This window comes from Myotis nattereri (genome assembly GCF_964212035.1).
Source record: "Myotis nattereri genome assembly, chromosome: 11".
Taxonomy (NCBI): Eukaryota; Metazoa; Chordata; class Mammalia; order Chiroptera; family Vespertilionidae; genus Myotis; species Myotis nattereri.
The window spans coordinates 76,996,139-77,017,523 of record NC_138086.1 but is presented as its reverse complement, the minus strand read 5'-3'; the positions used below and the strand labels follow the sequence as shown (position 1 = coordinate 77,017,523).

The 21,385-nt window shown below is 49.0% G+C and overlaps 1 protein-coding gene across 2 annotated transcripts in view; it reads right to left on the bottom strand.

Annotated features, from left to right (window-relative positions):
* Window positions 1-21,385, bottom strand: part of BMPER (BMP binding endothelial regulator) — a 205,420-nt gene that overhangs the window by 157,943 nt on the left and 26,092 nt on the right. For both annotated transcript variants that reach the window (XM_081102095.1, XM_081102096.1), the window contains exon 3: window positions 13,446-13,545. In XM_081102095.1, coding sequence (XP_080958221.1) covers window positions 13,446-13,545 — 100 coding nt within the window. The remainder of the gene's footprint in view (window positions 1-13,445; window positions 13,546-21,385) is intronic.

The window sequence follows — 21,385 nt, the reverse complement described above, 5'->3', positions numbered from 1 at the left end:
AATATAGATTATCTCCTTCACTTTACAGGTGAAAAGATATGCACAGGAAAATCAGAGTAGCTTACTCAAGGTAAGAAGGCATTTTGTGTGAAATTAACACTGGAATCCAAGCCCTGTGCGAAATCGACATGTACACACCCAGGTCTAAACTGGCAGTATTATTTGGGCACTTCTGAATTCATAATACCTTTGCACTGAGGAGTTAAAGGCCCAGGAGAAAAGCCAATTCTATCCTTATAAAATTAAATGAGCAGATCCAAGAACTAAATGAAAGACTGGGTAAGTGGGGTAAGCAAATGAATGGTTAGGCAACCAGTGAAGTAGCGTTTCCTTTCCCTTTAAATATTTTTAAATAAACTTTCGACAAAAGAATTTATAAACATTCATTAGTTTTCGTCTGGCAAGAAAAAAAAAAAAAAAAGCAGTGCTGAGTCCACAAGCTTCAATAAAACCATTGCAGTAGGAGGAAGTGGTTATTTTCTGATAAAATCACTAGACTTCATTTGAACCAATCGTTCTCAATCTGGGCAATTTTGCCTTCCCCCATCCCCCACCCAGGACACTGAGTAATGGCAGGAGATATGTTCAGTTGTCACAAATGGAGGATCAAGGTGCTACGAACTCCTAGTGGGTAGAGGCCAGAAATGCTGCTGACCATCCTATGATGCACAACAAAGAAGCAACCAGTTCAAACTGTCAACTACGCCAAGGCTGAGAAACCCTGACCTAAGCCATCACACATCGCCCCAAGTGGTTCTTCTTCACAAAACTGAAATAACACAAAAACGAGACGAAGCCAGCTACACTTTTCTTCTGTGTGTATATTGCCTTTTTTGCTTGTTTAATATTTTCAGGGTGGAGAAGACTTGCAGAGCTTTTTTTTTTGGTAAACACACATACTCTTAGAGAGAAACTTGGCGAAGTCAATGAGTCAACTCAGAAAACATGTGGCAAGGGAAACGGGAAGAACACAAATAAATTGAGTCCACAATTAAGCAATCAAATTCATTTTTCCCATTAGTGGTGGCCTTTTTCAGTGGCCACAGTATCCCAGGGGAGAGAGAATACCACACATTTTGATCACTCTGTTGTTAAAATAGCTGTTAAATATCATCAGGACTTTAAAAAAACAGCAATGGCCTTATAACAGCCTTCATCCCACCTGGTTTCACCCTTCTAATCTCAATCTGTCCATTTCTCAAGTTCGCATCAGCCCACGAGCAGAGAACTTGATGTTCCCGCTACCAATAAGTCAAGCCCATGCCATGGCCCCAACTTACTTTACCAGCCCCATCCCCTTCACACCTGGAACTCCATCTAGATCCCTGGGATTATACACCTTTCCTTGATCATAATGAACTTGAATGCTTCTTAAAACAGGTTATGTTCTTCAACCAAGGCTATCTGGCTTCCACCATCCCACTGACATCCCACCGAAGGGCCAAAACCAAGGACACCCAGTCTTTACCTTTTAGGGCCTCTCTGTGGTCATCTGACCACGCTTTTCTGCTTCTCATACACCCCACATGCCTTCTAGATGCTCTCCTCCAATTATCCTCACTCCCTCCACACCTGCCTCCACTAAGCCTCTGGTTATTTCTCACCTGGACCATCACAGAGGCTCACTGACTGTTTCTCAAAGAAACAGGGCTTTCTCAAGCATCCTCATGCACAGCTACAAGTGTGGGCTCCTTCAAATCCCCGTCTTACTATCTCATTCGCACAGCTGAACCCTAACAGTGACTGGTTCACAGCCTGGCTGAGGTGTCGACTGGTACCCCCAACCTTCCTTCTCCAGACCAACTGGATCCGAGTCTCTGAGGTAGGAAGTGGAGCCTTTACAAGTCAAACTTCGTACCATATAGATCTCTCGGGCCTGGCCTGTGCTCACTGCGTCATTCTCTTACCTGCTGTTCCCAAACTCCCTCCATGCAGGCATGCCACACTTAGAATCCGCCCACCCCACCAATATGGCCAGAAGGTCTCATCCCAATGTTTTGCAAATATTGGTCCCTGCTTGAAAAACCCAGATCTTACCCATTCCCTTCATCTCCATCATCCCCACAGTGACACACACCCAGGTCACCCAGGTTCTCCTGACTTAACTAACTCCTCCTTCAAGATTCATCTCAAGGTCACCGCCTCTGGGAAGCCATCCCCACTCAGGGCATGCCCCTTCTCCATGCACACGTGGCCTCTGAAATATCCATGTCCAAATCCCTTGCAGTACTTTGTGTGTAGCTGGTGCTTCATCACTGTTTGCTTTCACTGGTAATGAACAGTAAGTTCCAACATAGAGCCATTCCCAGAAACCGCGGCGGCGAACACAGGAAGCATGACATTCCCTGGACCTCCTGTCTTCTCCTCTTGGCAGGTGGACAGTTCAGTTCACTATTCCACCCCCAGAAACAGCCAGCTTTCCTAGATCTGTGTCTCCTAACTGACTCCTTCCTCCTCTGCGGACCAGGCAGGCTATGACGGAACACAATCTGGAAAGCCCTTTAGCATCCCACCATCTACCAAACCTTCGAAATGACAAGTATATCAACACTTTCCGGCCCCTCTTCCCACACTCTTCAAGACTCACCTCCAGCTGATTTTCAGAAGGTGTCTTTTTCTTTCCAAAATCCACTTCTGTCCCCCAAATTACTAGTTTATTCTTGTCCGTTGGGGGCAGAGTTAGCATGCAAACTATGATAGTTACTTAAATTAAACCCAACTAGGGGTCTTTGAAGTCAGTTCATGCCGCATGGAGCCGGGTGGCAGAGCAGGCGGGTCTGCCAGGCTTTGCAGCTTCTGGGCCACCTGATCCAGCATCCAGCCCTGGACTTGGTCAATGAGCCCCAATTCCCCCAGCCCATGCAATTTGTGTAATGAACCACTTTTCAGACGCTGTTCTCCAGAAACATGAAGAAGTAGAGTCAGGAGGGATAAACATAAAATCGGACCAGCCATTCTAGGACTTAAATGGTGTCCTTAGGAGTTCATTGAAAACAGGCCTTTACTACTCTTCCAGGCCCTACCTCCCGAGGATCCTGCAGGCAATGCTGCTTATTTGGGGCTAATGGAGATTTTATAGCCAAACCATTTCCTCGATCCCAAGAGAAAGGATCAGACCCATGAACCGAGTTCTTAAAGAGGAGCCTTCTGGCCACAACATTCGTTTTCATAACTTCTTTGTTTTGTTTTCCAATTAGGATTTAAATATATGATTGAAATGAAATCATCAGCAATAGGAAGAGAAATGATAGAAAGCTCTACTTAATTTTGATGGCTTTAGAAATAAAACCCCGAATATACAGAAATATCAGATGAGTACAGATGGCGTGCAAGTTCAGCTCATTTCACCAATAAAAAGGAACACAGAAATCTCTGTGTGACTGCCTTGGATATCTATGTGTTTATTGGAGACTATAAAGTGATGGAATTGTGTGGCTTAAAGAACCAGCCTCTGAACTGCCTGGGATTATGACATACACACTATCTGGCATACATCAAGGTAGTAACACAGATTCTATGAGCCAAAACTAATTCAGTATTCTATTTGTTATAATATGTTTTCTAACTTTTAAAAATTTTAATACAATAAAGGAAATATGCAATGTGTTCAGGAAAAAAAAAATACTTGCAACCACTTTTTTATATGAGCACATGGTCCATCATTCCTGCATTTGCTCGGTTCTCTCAGAATCACCCCTAAATGTGGGAGTGCGTCCACCCCCGGCTGAGTCAGCATTGCAGCCGCTATTCCACCCTCAGCTCCTCACTGTCAGAGCACACGCCCACTGTGGGCAGAGGAGAAAGAGGGAAGCTGAGCTCACGCTGAGCAAAAGTGGGAAAGGGAGGAAACACGGGAGAGCCCGTCCTGTGAGGTCACCAGGCTGGTTTTCTGATGTGGGCAGGAGATGTTGGTCACCGAGGTGATTGCCAAGGATGAGTTCCAAAAACTACCTTCCTAAACGTTAGCTCCGTCATCCTCCAACAGGAGAAGCGAAAAGAAGAGAGAAAACTAAAATCATTGCATAATTATTATAGGTGAGGCATCAGACTTGGCGTTTTCACATTTTATCCCCATAAAAATGCTTTCTAGGCAGAGAACATTTTACCCCTAGTTTTCAAAACGAGGAAACCAGGATCCACAAAAGCTACATCACTCTGTGCAGGTCACACAGACACTCTTCATCTTGCTCCGAAATCCACGTTCCGCTCATTAGCTGCGTCCTGCCGGGGGCCTGGGAGAAGCTCAGAGAAGATGATTCCCTGGGGAAGACGGCCCCTGCCTTTCAGGGATGCTTTACCATCATGTTCCATGGTGTCTGAAGGCCAATATGATAAATTAAAATGCAGGCCTTGTAGCCGACGAGGCAGAACCTGGTTTTGAGGATTTATGTTTAAACTGTTCTAAACGCCTGAACCTTTGGCTCCCAATCACACTGGGTCTCAGGCTTTTGACGCTATGAAGCGACAAACAATAAGAGATCAACAGATTAAATTCAGACACCGCAGGTGGATTCATGCCTTTTTCAGATAGGCACATGTTTCACAGCTCAGTCAGGGTGCATGGTAGCAGCTTAAGAAAATAAAGCCTCCCCACTTTATTCTTGTTTTACAAAATTATTTTAGCTATTGTAGGTCCTTTGCTTTTTTATAGAAATGTAGGAATAAACTTGCTTATGTGTACAAAATACCCATGCTGGGCATATCCCTTTTCATACCATTTCTTAGGTTATGGATATGAGAAAGCCAGGCTTGATGTACACACTGTCCAGGATCCCATAGACACAGATAATAGTGTGGTGAAGGCCTGGGGTGCAGCAGGGGCTGGGAGGAGAGGTATGGGGGGGATGAGAGGACATCTGTAATACTGCCAACAATAAAAAATTATAAATTAAAAATTAAAATAAATAGTTGATAATTTAAAAAACACAAAACACCAGACAATCTGAGTTATGCTGCTAAAAGCCCCGATTTTTAGTGTGTTCCAGTTTCCAAGGTGTAAATATTCCCACTATGGTCATTTCGAGCTACCAACACACCACTGTACCCAGAACTATTTATTAACATCAGAGGCTATTGGGTCTGTGAAACCTTTTCTCTGCCTACAACAGACCAGGAACATTTGGCTAGAGTTTAGGGTATTTTATGGGCATCAGAGGTCAAGCTGTTTATTCTATACTAGAGGCCTGGTGTATGGATTCGTGCACATTGAAAGGAAATTAATTATTAATATCACTATTTGCCCTGTCTCTATAATAGAAGTGTCAACCAAATTCACAATCAACAATGACAGATCGAAACACACGTGTGCGATTGGCACCAGCGAGAGCTTTATATGTATCACGCATGCGCAACAGAAAGCCTTTTATATATATATAGGATAAACTTGCTTAATTAGACCTGTTTTCTAATTTAGCTAAACTTTTTCCAGCCCAGTGAAACACCGCACCTTCTCTTTCAGGTAATTGTCAGCAACACAGCAGCAAATATCAACATGAAGGAGATTATTATTATTGTAGATCACGCAGGGAGAACAAAGGGTAAAATGTTTAACTGCAGCAGTGTTTGACTATATTCTGCGCAGTGAGAAAACCTGAAGTCATTTTCAAAGTTGCAACATTTCTTACTTCTTTTCAGTTGGGTCAAGTTTCTAAACTTTCTAAATCTCCATTTTCTGGGTAATGAAAAGAAAATAGGATTCCACCGAGTCTCCTATCTACCTACTCCAGGACTTGCATGAGAATCAAATGAGATGAGGTACACAAAAATGCTTCACAAACATTTGGTAAAAGTGTAAAATGTTTGCACCTGGCTATAAAGCAAGTCGTGTTCCTGGTCTGAAGAAACTCCAAGGAGGCTAGTCGCTAAGGAGAGGAAGCCAGGCATTGCTATGTGATGTCATTACCTGGTACCCACAGCAACTGTTTTCAGGCTGGGCTGGGCTGTGGGCCACATGGGGTCTTGGCAGCATTGCTGCAATTTGGTGGGGTGTTGCTCTGGGGTGTTAGCAGGGCCTGGGTCCCATTTGGGGGAAGCCAAGTGTTAGTTTGTCAGTACCAGGTCCGTGGTGCTGTTTATTTTTAAACTAGAGGCCTGGTGCATGAAATTCCTGCACAGAGGGGAGGGGCTCCCTCAGACCAGCCTGCACCCTCTCACAATCCAGGTCCCTTCGGGGGATGTCCGACTGCCAGTTTAGGCAGTTGAACATCCCTCTCGCAATCTGGGACCACTGGCTCCTAACTGCTCACCTGCCTACCTGCCTGCCTGCCTGATTGCCCCTAACCGCCTCTGCCTGCCTGCCTGATTGCCCCTAACTGCTCACCTGCCTGCCTGATTGCCCCTAACTGCTCACCTGCCTGCCTGCCTGATCACCCCTAACCACTCTGCCTGCCTGCCTGATCACCCCTAACCACTCTGCCTGCCTGCCTGATCACCCCTAACCATCTTTACATCAGCCCCCACTGCTGCGGCTTTGTCCAGAAGGACATCCAAAAGGATGTCCAGAATGATGTTCAGAAGGTCGTTCAGCTATCTGGTCTAATTAGCATATTACGCTTTTATTATTATAGCTGGCCAGTACACATCATGGCAGCTCCTGTGTTGAGCACCTTCCCCCTGGTGGTGAGTGCGTGTCATAGCTACCAGTGGGACAGACACTTATTGATACCTAGATAAAATACATAAGAATACCAGGACTCGCATCTTTTCCATTGTGGCATTGCACCTGGCCGTCCTCTCCTCCTAGCACGTAAGAACTCATCCTTTAACCAGGAGAACATTCATTCCCGTGGCTCTCCAGCTGGGGGCTAATAAGAATACAGCTGCCCAGTGAAAGCAGCCCACATGCCCATTGATGGGTGAATGAATAAAGAAGATGCGGCATATGCATGCAAGGGAATATTATGGAGCCTTAAAAAAGAATGAAGTAACGAAACATGCTACAACATGAATGAGGCTTGATGTTAAATGAAACAAATCAGACACAAAAGAGCACATACTTATACTCAGTGAGGTCAAGTCATCCAAACGGCAGAGGAGGAAACGGATTCCACACCTAATTCCAAGTCCAGTCCCCTTTCCCTCCAGTCTTCAGGTGACTGAGGGCTGTGATCACTATCCTCCAACGCACAGGCCCCACGGCCCGGGAACTCCCTCTCATTCAGCACCTCAATGCGGCCGTCAGGGCTTCTTGAAGTCTGAAGTTGCCCTCACAGCCTCATGCAGCTCGCCATCCCACAGTCCCCAGAACTCACAATGTCAAAACCTCAGAGTGCACGTTTAAATCGGACCCCTCTGCCTGTCCCGGGCCTGGCTCGGAGGATGCCCAGACGTTCCCCAGAGGTCGGAAGGCTGCCTGTGTTCTACATCAGGGGGTCGCTGCCCGAGCACGTCTGCAGATAAACATCTCGGGCCCTTTCACCACGAAGCTACTGGAGACATAATTAGTTAGTTGGCTTTGGTGCCAATAAGCTCATCTGAGTGAAGGAGGCACTCAAGTTCACGGGCATACCAATGTACTTTGTTCACCTCCATTACCACATCAGTCTGGGTAAATGCAGCCTCTCTAGCAGACAGAATCCTAAGGCAGATGCACATGAGCTCTCAACAAGGTTCCCTTCAAAAAGCAAACCTAGAACATGTTTTGCTGTTGTTAATCCTCACCCAAGGATATTTTTCCCATTGGTTTTTAGAGAGTGGAAGGGAGCGGTAGGGAGAGGGAAAGAGAGAGAAACATTGATGTGAGAGAGACACATTGATTGCCTCCCACACATGCCCTGATTGGGGCCAGGAATTGAACCTGCAACCTAGGTGCGTGCCCTTAACCGGGAATCGAACCCATGACCCTTAGGTCTGAAGGCAGAAGCTCTAACCACTGCTCAACTAGGGCACAAACCTGGAACATTTGATGTTAATAAAAAATAAAAAAAAAGTGCCAACATGTGAAGAGACTGATCAAAGCCCCATAAGAATGGTTATAACTGCAGCCTGGTGACTATTTTTAAAATAATAAAGAGTTGCATGTACATTCATACATCTTCATATAGAGACCCAAGTCACACCCTCAGACATACATTTCATTTCACAGTCGCCAAGCTTATCTTAGGCCGCTAAGCTCGTCAGAACTTGTCACACATGAATAGGAAATTAGCAGACGGGGCATCAGTCACTGGAGGCAGCACTGTCAGGCGGGGGGCCACAGCAGAGGACACCCAGGTGCTGAGAGCAGCGCTTCAACAGGGGGACAGGGGCCCCCAGCCTCCTTCGTCACAATGGGGAACATTCTCAACACGCCCACTTTAGAACAGTGAAACCTGGTGCAGCCCAAATCAGCAGCCAGCCTTGGCCATGGAGCCTTCTAACTCAGAGGCAACCACAAACTCCCCGCTTACACTGCCTTCCAAAAGCCTACAGGATGCGGAAGACAGGCCCAGAGAGATGAACTGGGACAAACTTGACAGGGAAAGCTGATCTCTGGTTTAAATTTTCTGACCAGTTTTAACAATGAAAACAGATTTTTGTAAAGGATGATTTCAATGTTCACAAAATCTTCTCAAACAAATAGGGTCATTTTTATTTAAATGCCAAAATAGCCTGGTATATATTATGGAAAAGCCAAACTATGAAACATAGCTTCTTAGACATCTTTTTTCAGTTAAGAGAAAAGAAGAGTGAAAATGAAACCCCCATACTTTTTTTGTGTGTTTTTTTTCCCCTCAGCTTTAAAAATATATTAACAACCCCCACTCAAATGTCTGGGGCTGGGTAGACAAAATTAGTCATACTGCTAAAGGTTCAAATAATTATCGGTTCAGTGTAGTTACAGGCATACCGTCATCTAACAATTTTCATCAAGAAACACATCAGTCGCCTCAGCTCTAAATAGAGGAAAATACAGCACTGTCAGTAGACCGCGGTAGCTCAACGGTGGGAATGATCTTCAGAGCAACACACTCTCCCAAGATGTTTTAAGTGCTACGTCAGCCTCTGCATTAAAACTGCTGGGAGCAGCCCTAGCCCAGTTGGCTCAGTGGATAGAGCAACTGCCTGCAGACTGAAGGATCTCGAGTTTGATTCCAGTCACGGGCACATACCTCAGTTGCAGTGTCCATCCCCTGCCCTGGTTGGGCACGTGTGGGAGGCAACCAATTGATGCTGCTGTCTCTCTGTGTCTCTCCCCCTCCCTTCCTGTCTCTCTCTAAAAATCAATGGAAAAATGTCCTCGGGTGAGGATTAACAACAACCCAGCTGGGAGTAAACTGGTGGAGACTTCTGTGCGGCGGGAAATGGAAAAGCAGGCTCACCGCATGCAGAGCCTGGCTCTGGAGGGTCCCCAGGAACCTGCTAAGTGGCTGTCCCCAGGAAAGGGGACCCGATGACCGGGGTCAAGAGAGGGAGGAAGCCGGGTTTTACATCGATGCCTCTGTATACTTTGAATTGCCTACTAAAACTCTTTTAGGAAATCAGGCACTCACATTCTCACAGAGGAGTCAAGCTCATCTTGGATACTGAAGAGGAAAAGAGTAAGTTAGGGTTTCCCAAAAGAATGTCAGTTAGTAAGAAAGCCCCTGCCTCTAAGCCACATGCCATCTTCAATTGCCTCCACTCACAGCTTCCATCCGCATCCTTCCTGTGACACAGTGGTCCGCCCAGGAGGCTGTGGCAGACTGGTGCAGGCCAACTGACCTCAGCTCTCTCTCTCTCTCTCTCTCTCTCTCTCTCTCTCTCTCTCTCTCTCTCTCTCTCCTGTCTCCAGACCCCTCCTCACTGCCCTGGTCTCTCCTCCCTCCTTATCTCACAGGCAGTGTGATACTAGCAAGAATGAGCCTCCTGCACCAGGGGCCCTGCAACTTCTCACCACTGTGTAATCTTGGAAAACAAGATCACCTCCCTCAACATCTGTTTCCCCATCTGTTCAGGCAGAAGGATAACCATCACCACCACAGGCTGAAGACAGCGGTATCTCTGACTATCTAAAGACGGGGCTTGTGTGTATCCAAATAGTCTCCAAGTCTCGTTCGCAGTGTAGTGAAGATGAATGACAGAGCGCGGACCTTAAGCAAGTCCAGGTCGCTCCTTATTTGGGATGTGAAACCTGGGCAAACGGCATCATAAATACGACCGATGCTACTAAGAATTCGGTTGTGACTACGGGGAAGGAACACAGAAGTGGAGGGAAGTGACAGTCTGTTGTTTGGGCAATGCATGGATGCAATCGCCAAAATTAGTTTGGTTAAAAACAAACAGATGGACACATGCATGGCTAACGCAGCCTTTCCATCTTCCACAGTTTAAACAATAAGTCAATTTACTCCATCAACAAGAGAGTGTGGTTTTTTTTTTTGGTTTTTTTTTAGTTGTGTGTTTTTTTGGTGTGTTTTTTTTTTTAATGCTCATTCCTGTATATGATAAGTGGCTAGACCTCTTCAAAAACAGCCAATAGTAATATTCTAAAAGACACAGTCATGTTCCAGGTCATTCCCAAGGCAACATTGAGAAGAGGCCCCTAATCCACGGCCTTATACTGTATGAAAAGCAAGTGATAATTAATAAGGCTCCATCTTTAACTATTATTCACAGTTACACTGGTCAGTCCTTGGTCTACATAAATGAGCCCAATCCCCTTAAAATTTTCCATGCGTGTTTTGCTCTCTAAATCTTATTTATCAGATCTGAGGAAGGCTGCCCTAATTTTGGAAATTGGTGTGCAAATATTTACATTTTACCTCTTTCCTTTCATTTTCTGAGACATCGTAGGATATTTTTTAAATCAAATATGAAAGTTAAACTGTTTTAAAAAATGCAGCCCATGGGATCACCACTCAGAAAAACAAGCCCCAGCTCACAGAAATCAAAGACAAGAGAAGGCTGTGGAAAACAAACCCCAGTTGACAAATGAAAGACTCTTTTCTTACGTCTTTCGTCGAAGTATTGCAGACAATTAATATTTTATGCTCCACATGAAGGAGATGGAATCTGACCTATAAATATTTGAAACACACCTTATTTGTTTACGATCCACTAATAACAAACATATAGTCGGATAACAAATACATTATTGTTTGTGAAAGAACCCCAAATGAAAGGGTGATTCTCAGTCCAAGTAAATACAGAAAACAGGCCAAAAATGCCTGTTTGACTCTCAATGATCTCATTTGTTTTCATCAAGCAATATTGAGTGTTTTCTAATTAGATGACTTTTGCAGTGTTGTTAGATAGTTGGGTAAAAATGTATAACCATTTCTAACATAAAATGATCTGAAAAGTACACTGAAACACTGGCTTGAGAAGAGTTCCTTATCATTTACTTACTTAAAAAAAAAAAAAAAAGAATATTCTGGCTTCCTAAAAGTTAAGAACAATTGGTAAAGCAGTGCCATGCCATAAATACCCCGCATGTAGGTTAGTAAGTACTTGGAGAATAAATGAATAAATGAATGAATGAATGAATAAACAAACGAATGAATCACATGAGTAATCAGAAGCAAACAGGAACGCAAGTGTGAACACAAATGCACACACACACACACACCATCAAGAATCCTCTTGGAAACCTGAGTTTTCAATATTTCTGTCCTCAACCCGAATTGCCTTTTCAATAGCAACAACTCTTTCAGAGGAAAATAGAAATCTTGATAGAATTCTGTTCCATTTTTGCCTGCCCCTTGCCCCTCCCCCAAACAATCAGCAACATACAAACAAAAACTTACTCCAGATTTGTGTTAATTCAGCAGATCTGGAGGGAAGCCCGGGAACTGGCACTTTAACACGTTCCCCGGGTGATTATAAGTGGCAGGCGGGGCCTAAGAACTATTTCGTGCCTTTGTGTGCCCGGTTTCCCTGGGAGCCTTCCCCTGAACAGCCCTCTTTGGATGTGATTAACTCCTTCTTGTTCATGACAGTGGCTTGCCCCTTCGGGAAACCCTCGCCCGCACACTCCCAGCCCCGGGCCCACCCGCTATCCGCCTCCCCTCTGGCTGCTTCCCTGGAGAATGTCCCCCATGGATGGCATTTCTCTGACCCCTCCAGAAGAGCAATCTCCTTGAAGGCATAGACACCTTTTTGCTTGATCTTGGGGTCTATGATTTAACTTCTTTGGGCCCCCAGTTTCCTCATATGGAAATGAGGTAGACATGACCTGCTGTTGTGTGGGCTACGTGATGAGTATAAACCAATGAACCCATTACCCAGCATCTTGGGAAAGAAAATCCCTCTGGACCATGATGAAAACTACAGGTGGGGGAAAAGGTCTTAAAATCAACCAGGTAATTCACACCTCACAACCCACAGGGCCCGGGCTTTTCCAAGGAACAGTGTCCTCACAGGAAAGATGATCCTGACCAGCGGCCTGGCCTCAATCAAAGGCTGGCCATGAGCCAGGAAAAACCCATCAAGAATGGCCATGGTCATAACTACCAGGATGCAATGGACAGAAACTCCTGTAATGGTTTAAGGGATGAAGTGGGGGTCCAATAGTTATACATAAACTATCAACACAATTACAGAAGTGCCCAAATATATGGTAGCACACATAGGATAGAATATGAGTCTGAACACAAGCACCGCCTAATACGGGAATTTTCAGTGGTCCAACTTCCTTAGTAGAATGAATGAGCTAACAATACGCCTTCTCTGCCTTCTTCTCTCCATGCTTCTCCCATATTGAAAGTATCAAAACAAACACACACACCATCACAGCCTCAGAGAGCCTTCACATGCTTCGGATGCGGGGGATGCTCGGTAATTAGAATGTTGAGGCTGATGATAAACAAGTAAGCAAAAGCAAATAAAAAGCCAACAGTGTGTTCCGGGGGGACATGTGCACCGCAGGCCACAGGAAAGGAGGTCGGGGTGCGGGCGCCGTGGGAATGCATCAAAGACAAAAGCTTACGTTTCATTGGGAAGGAAAGCAAGCAGGCGATGGGGACCAAAGTGATAGCATTTGGGCTTCGGGACTCGGGCTCAGGTGGGCAGGGCATAGGAGGAGCCTGGGAAAATCTGAGAGTGGAACTACTTTACAGACGAAGATGCCCACGTGCGCGTGCACCAGCGTGCACAGCCCTCACATGGACATCTCTGTGACACTGCAGCACCTCGCCTCAGAAACAAACGCAATAGGCAGAGAGATGCTCACCACGCTTTCAAACCCCCACCGGGAGAGCCCCCTGACCACCACCAGCCCCCCAACACACACACACACACACACACACACACACACACACGTGTGTGCGCACACACACGCACACACAAAACCATGCACACACATGCATGCACGCGCATGTACATATACACATGCATGTGCATACACACATGCATGCACACACACACACCAGCTTCCCTCCCAACACCCATGTGCACCCAGCCGAGGGCTGAGCGAAGAGGAAGGGGGACAGAGAGGAAGGGGAGAGGAGTAAAAGGGGAGGCAAGAGAAGGCCGCCAGGAGCCGTCACCTTTGCAGCGCTCGCAGCAGGCTCCCCTCTGCTTGACGGCGAGGGCGCAGTCCCGGGACAGCACCGGGCACTTCTCCCGCTTGCAGGTCACTTCCTTGTTCTGGGCAAAGAGACAAGAGACATTCGACATCAACTTCAAGCAGAAGCCCCGAATCCCAGCCCACGCGGAGTTCTCCCAGCTCCCTCCCCCGCTGGCCTGCATCCTGCTCTGTGAGAGCAGCAGGGTTGTGCTCTCTCTGGAGCAAAAGTCCTCATCTGGGAACGCACGGCTTTTTCAGATCAAGGGGAGACCGAGGGCCTGGAGAGGCCCTTCCTGACAAGCCAGCTTCACCTGGACACCCGATACCCGACGGAGAGAGAGGCCTCCTCCGCCCCACTCTCAGGGCTCCGCTCAGCATGCACCACAGAAACCATAATATTTGCGTAAATCATATTTTGCCCATTGGGCTACCTGGGCCAGGACTGCATCGTGAGAACAAAAATATTTGCACAGGGCCGTCCAACAACCCTTCAGAGTCGAGTGCATTAAAATGCAGCGACCTGCAGTTCCAACTCAAATAATGCCAAGGAAGGCGGAGGACTGACTGGGCTGGGGAAGAGGGAAGGGAATACTCCCCAGGCCAAGCAGGACACAGTGCTCAGTGTTACAGCCCAGCCAGGGACAGCTGCGGCCCATTAGCAGAGGCTAAGGCAGGAGGCGGGCACGGGCACCCTGGCTTTACCCTGAGAGGTCAGCTGGTAAAGCTTCTTGGAGGAGACCCATGCGGATGGGATGCACTTGCCTGTTTGTGGGCTGAATGCACAGGAACCAAAATGACCGGTCCCAGAACTCGGAAGAGTTTGGGCTTTGTTAACAAGTGTCTGCTAACTGCTAGGGGCTGTGGCTTTCATTCTCTTTCAAGTCCTTAGGAATTCACCAGCCCCCAAGATGCTCCCAGGGTCTAATTCTGGAATGAATCCAGGTTGTCAGCCCTTCCCCTTCCAAGTGATCAGAACCACTGAGCGTTCCAGAACCCACTCTTCCCAGGACCTCACTCCTTCCAGAACATCCCTCCCCCCAGGACTCCCCTCCCCCAGAACCCCTTCCCCCCAGAACCCTACTCCTCTCAGAACCCCACTCCCCCAGAACCCCACTCCTTCAGAACCCCACTCCCCCGAGAACCCCACTCCCCCCTAAGGCCCCACTCCCCCCAGAATCCCACTCCCCCAGAACTCAACTCCCCCCAAATCCCCACTCCCCCCAGAACCCCACTCCTTCAGAACCCCACTCCCTCCAGAACTCAGCTCCCCCCAGCGGGAGTGTATGGAGCCTGGGGCCTCGCCATCCCAACAGCTGTTTCTCCAGTCCTGCTGCTTCCCTTCGCACGGCCATGAAGCTGGGAACCACGAGCCACCAGGGAAGAGTGCTGCTCTGCCTCTTCCACTGGAGGACACAGCATCTCACCAGCATCTCAGGTCAGGACCCCTGAGGCCAACGCGGTAAACACGCTGGCGAGGCCATCTCAGGGCCTGCCTGGCCCAGGGAGGGTGACCCTCCTCAGCCACCCGCACCCACTCCGCGGGCTGGCGCTGCAGACCTTTTGGGTTTTTATTAGCTGTCGGTGTCTGATTTTGGTGGTTGGCCTGAGTAATCCAGTTTCCTCCCCCCTCTCCCCGGGTGTCTGTTATGTGGTCAGGGCCCTCATTAATTCCTGAAAGTCCCATGAGGCATGGTCCCCACACAAGGCTCCAACTCAGACCCCGGGCAGCTCCTAGCACGCCCGGCTCTGCCTCCCACCCTGCAGCTCAGGTCTGAGGTCTCTGAGGACCAGGCCTAGACGGGTCTCCAAGCTCCCAGGTCATTCCAAGGGGCAGCCAGGGCCACAGAGCGTTCCTGTGGGGGGGGGCAGGCAGAGGCGGTGGCAGGGAGACACTGAGTCACAGCCCTTCAGCTCACTGCATAATTCTCTTTGTATTACAAACGGAATATAGTTATGGCCACAATGGCCATTAAAGAAGCATATTTACTAGTAAAAAATGGAATAGGCCCGGCCGGCATGGCTCAGTAGTTGAGCATCAACCTATGAACCAGGAGGTCGTGGTTTGATTCCAAGTCAGGGCACATGCCCTGGCTGTGGGCTCGATCCCTGATCCCCTTCCCAAACAGAGCCTGTCACCCTCCCCCGCCTCGCCCCCTTCCCCCCCCCCCCCACGCTGGCTCAGCCTTAGGGAAGAACCACCTCAAGGGCATCTCCTCTCCGAAGGGGAGACTCAGGCCCAGGAACTCAGGCTCCGAGGGCGTCGGAGTGGGTTGGATACATAGAATGCACGCTCCTAAGTACAGTAACTCTGTGCTCAGTTAGAAACCTGGGAGCCAGTCAAGATCCATAACAGGATCCCAAGCTTCAGAGTAAATAGCTTGTAATTACAGCCCCGCACAAAAGTTATTCCAACCAGATGGCTTGTAGAGTCACATCTGGATTTTTTTTTTTTTTGTCCACACACACAGGGAACAAACCTAAACCTTATCTGTTAGTGGGAGTTTTCTTCCTTCCTTCTACCAACCCTTGGAGCTTTTTCACATTCTACCAAAGGTCACGTGGGTCCGGAGCTGCCATCTCGGATCATCCCCCTGGCGTCTGGTCGTTGTGGACACGGAGCCCCTGCTCACAGCCCCAGGCCCCCCGAGAAAGAAGGAAAAGCTACACGGGCCCCTGGGGAGAGGCCGACGCCCCCATCCCCTGAGTGGGTGCAGCAGCGACAGAGGACGTTCGAGCACAGGTCAACCAGGCCCCCTCGCTTCCCTTTTCCTGATTTGCCAAAAGACAAAACTACTGGTCGCCAACCGGCGGCTCCGGTGAGGAGCGACACCCACAAAGCCAGGCCTCGGAGTCCTCTTCCACTGGCCGCCTCATCCCCATGGGACCAGGTGTCCTCTGCTCTGATTCAAGGTCACGACTCATTCGGTTCCCGGATACCGGCTCACACTTACCAAACACCTTTACGGACCAGGCTCTGTGCTAAGAATCTTATATACGCTATGTCACCAAAAGCTCCTCATGGTCCCCATTTTACAGATGAAGAACCCAGGTTAAGGAGCTCCCCCGGGTCACACACACCGACCTGTGTCTGACTCTGAAGGCACGCACTGAAAGGTCACACGTGGCGGCCTCCAGGTGTGCAGGATGCACAGCAGAGCAAAACAATGCGGGGCCCCGAGGCTCCGGGGGAGATTGGCACCGCCTCGGCAGCCCCACGGGTGCGCCCCGAGCTCCCCAACAAGCGCAGAGAAACTCCCAGGAGCCGGGTCATCACCAACTGCGGGGAGGTCTGCAAACACCGCCTGCCTCCTGGCAACGAGGGGGATGTGCCATTTTGGATACGGACAAGTCTCTGGGCAAATCACACCTCTGGAAACCAGACTGGCATCCTCCAACAAATTTCCCTCAAGATCCCAGCTTGGGTCTGAGCCTCCCCAAATCTAAGCAACAGAAAAGGTGGCACATAGGTACGGAGGCACATGTCACCACGCTCTGAAACACTGACCTCGCCCGTGAATACGGGCGACAGACCTCATCAAGTTCCACTCACAGCCTCTGTCTCCCCGAGCCCAGCCCTTCCCAGGGCCGCCCAGCCTGTGATCTACCCCTTGTCAAAGGATCCGTTGGCATTAGTGTCTCCTTTCTCAAAGACCAAATATACCAAAACCCCAAAGGCAGCCTCTGGAGACACATGAAATTAAGTGCCAACGTACAGAAATGAACGGGGGCATCGGGAGTGAAAAGGGAAAAAACCTACATGGCTGGCAACAAAGCTCCGTAAGGATGCGCGCCAAACCACAGCTCCCGCCACAGCCAAGTTCAAACAGGATCTGGCTAGCAGCTTGCTGTGTCAGAGACACGCCACCAGATGGCAGCACCGAGTTCCCTGGCTCCCTGGCCTTGGGAATTGTGGCCCGGAGACCTACAAGGACCTCCTTCCTGAGCCTTTTCCAGGGTCTGGTGTGGAGGGAAAGGAACCGCTTCCTGATGGGGGGCCGGGGGGAGGCGGGGAGGGGACTGGAGACAGAGAAGAGAACAAATCACCCCTGTGAGATTTTCCTGTTTGCTTTCCTCAGAGAAACCGGGGAAAAAAAGGGAGGAAAAAGAAGTTTTGAGATGCTTTGGTTCTATGTCAGGCCAATGTCTTGAAGATACTTTTTTTCTAAGATTCTTCCAGGAATATGGGAGGTGTTGCCTGGCCTTCCGTTTCTATGTTTCGGATAATAATAAAATAGAAATCTGGGGAGGGACACACAGCAGCTACGACGGTGAGAGTGGTCAGGGCAGGGAGAAAGGCAGCGGGCAGAGACCCTCTGTTTAGACTGAAACGGAACCACAAATTCCTTGAAATTAGAATGTAAACAAACATACCTGGCGCGCTGCCTGGGACCCTCAGCAGCCCCACGGGGAAGGCAAGGGGGCAGCCCGGGAGGCCCCTCTAGAAGGTGGCATCTGTTCCCTGGCGTCCTCGTCCCATGAAAGCAACGCCTGCCTGGGGGGCAAACAGCTGTCCTTTGGCGAGCCAGCAGGCTCTAAGTGCCAGCCCCGCTTTTAAAAAGTCAAGAAGGCTCTGACGTGGCAATATCTTTCCCCGCCCGAACAAACAGCATTCAGTACGCCCACGAGACACACAGGCCAGGCAGCATCGGTATCACAAGAGCGGGGTACAGAGGTGCCAGCAACTCTCCGTCCTAAATGAGAAGCCACCCAGGCCGCCCGCCCTCCTCCACACATGCACACGCCCCTCTGTCGCTGCATCGCTGTGTCTTACTTGGGAAGGGGTTCTATGGGTGTTGCTGCCTTCAAGAATCGCCCTACCCACACCCTGTTGGTTAGACCATCATCCCCGTACGCCAAGGTTACAGGTTCAATCTCGGGTCAGGGCGCATACAAGCAGCAGCCAATGAATGCATACATAAGTGGAACAAGAAATCGATGTTCCTCTCTGTTCTCCCCTCCCTCCCTCCCTCCCTCTCTCCCTCTAAAATCAGTAAATAGAAATACAGTGATATGTGGTTCCAAAAGAGCTGGGTCTTGCCCAGCCAGCGTGGCTCAGTGGGTGAGCACTGACCCAGGAAACAAAAGGTCACGGGTTCTATGCCCAGTCAAGGCACATGCCCGGGTTGCAGGCTTGTTCCCCAGTAGGGGGTGTGCTGGAGGCGGCCAGTTGATGTTTCTCTCACATGGATGTGTCTATCTCTCTATCCCTCTCCCTCACTCTCACTCTCTATAAAAATCAATACAAAACATTTTTTAAGTGAGTTTCATCCCTGCTGATTTAAAACAAACAAACAAGAATTGCCCTACCACAATGCAAATATCCATGGGGGGAGGGGAACCCATATTAATTCTGAATGAGCTGCTCCCTTTGTCATCAGCTACTGTCAGGGGATGAACACCCCGCAGACACCCAGCAGCTCTGAGAAATACCAGAGCGGAAGTTCTAGAATGGCCGCACCAAAGACTTGGCATGTGTGCCGCTGCGCTCAGGGCTGTGGGAATGAGCATGAAACCACGCTACACGCGTGCTATCCACTCTCCAGAGACGTACGCTGTCTCCGAGCAAACAAGACATCGGACGTTTGCCGATCACACACACACACACACACACACACACACACACAAACACACACAAACACACACACACACACACTGCAGTCGCTTCTGTCCCCAGAGAGCTTACAGGGGACACTTTCACCTGCTCCAAAGCCATCATGGTTGGCGAACACGTAGGACAGTTTGACCCGTAGCTGAATTCTTTTTACCGAAGAATTCCTTTGGAGCAGACACACAATAGGGTTTTACTATTGCAGAGTCTCGAAATTGCTCACAGAGGAATTCGTTTTTTGGGAATATGATGTCGTAGGTCAAGTTTCCCAAGGAAGGTGATCCGACATCAGCACACTATTCTCCTAGGCATTTCCAGTCTCTCGCCCCCAACAACCCCTGCTTGCATGAGGTCACAGAGGTCAGCTTCTCCTTGAAGTGCCCCCAGGGTAACCCAATTCCAGTCCCCAAAGAGCTAAAGGGAACTTTATGGTGCTTTTGAACACAGGCCGCAATGTCTTCTAAGCAATATCCTAAAACTTCTCATAAACAGAAGACTTCATGTGTGCACAGCGCCGTTCTCCTAACGAAGTCTGCAGGCATCAGTTCATTACGCTCACAAGTTCCTTGTGATTTACAGGCGGAGGAACAGCCCACAATGAATCCTAGCGGCTCGGGTCCCTCCAACAGCTGGCTAGCAGTGGACTTGGGAATGCAACCTGGTCCCCGGGCCTGGGTTACGGGGCCGGCCAGGGACGCTGGTTGCTAAGGCACAGCATTAAAATGCATGGATGCATCCTATTAGTGTTCGGTTAGCTTCCACGTGACCACTGAGATTTTAGGAAGAGATCAGCATACAGTTGAGCTGATCGGGAAACTTTCAAGAAAGACAGGTCCCCTCGGCCAGACCTGTCAGGTCTCCTGCCATGATCCCCGCCCTGTTCTAAGGTAACCTGGAAGGGATGGGCCAAAACTCGGGGAATCAGACCTGACTTCAAAACGTCAGGGGTCTAGAATGCAGAGATGTGGCAAGAGCTGCAGAAGACCCCAGGGGGCAGCTTCCATTGCTTGTCACTAGTTTTGACAATGAACAATGTTAAATAAAGGGGCTCCCTCCCTGGAACAGGTGGTCAGGGGAAATCCTTTGCCAGCGAGCATGACCCCTCCCAGAAGAGACAAGACTAGCTCAGACCTGCTCCAGCCTGTCTCCTTAGGACAAACTCTGGTCTTCATCTCTTAGAAAAGAATCACAGGAGGCCTGGGGGGTAGGGGGGAGGGAGGAGGGCGGCGGGGTGGGGGTAGGGGTGCTGAGATAGCTCAGTGGTTGCCAATGGCAGTATTAAATTTGACTGATAATTTATTATTTTAATTAAGCTTTTACTGGCTTGTTCTTTGTTACCAATAGTGCAATTGACTTCCCCATAACTCTTGCACAGAAAGAGCTGGAAGTGTGTGTTGGGGGGAGGCGGGTGGGGAGGCAGTTGGTCCACTACAAAGCCTTTGGGTCCAAGTATAAGGCCGTAGGCCACGACTCTCAGCTCAAAGAAAGTGGAGGAGGAGGCAAAATTTGGGGAAAAAATTTTTTTTAAACAACTAGCAAAACCATTTCTAAAGTGAAGAAACTCTGTTTAAGAGGGAAAATAACCCAAACTTCCCAGCCAGGAGAATGGTTTTCCAAGATCTCTTCTTTTTCCCAATTGAGGGGGGTCGGCAGGAGAGGTGGGGGTGCCGCCTGGCCCTAGCTTTTAACGTAAATTAGTATTTCCAGATCTTTCTGAACCCCCAACTTCCACTGCTTTGGCAAGGCCCTTGGATAGTCAAAGCCACGGAGCTGAGCCACCTCCGGCCAACGGAGGGCACATGGTGTTGCAGGCAGCTGTTGAATGACTAAGAATAATAACCCCTGACCATCAGAGCAGATCTATCACCTTCTAGGCTGCGAGGAACACACATGATTACGTCCTTTTCAACCCTTGCCACGAGCCGAGGACGGCTCTGACTTACTCCTATTTGGGGTAAGAAAATACTCTCTCTTGTGGCTCGCCCAGGTTTACCAGCTGGCCGGGCAGAGATTCAAACCCAGGGCAGCGGTATCCGTCGGTGCTTCCATGGCTGTGCTCTCCAGCCAGCCGGCTTTCGAGGCTGAGATGAGCCATGTCCTCCTCGCAGCTGAGAATTTAAATGTTTGCCTCTGAGAAGCACGCCTCCCGTTCAGACATGATAAAACCTCCGTGGCTGATGGCTTCACTCGGAACCCAGGAGCAAACACGGTGCCTGGTCGGAAAGGCAGGTGAAGTCTCTGACCTCACCACTCAAAACGAGTCTGGGTCTCTGCAAGACGGCCCCGGGCCCGGACCCCAGGCCTCCAGGTCC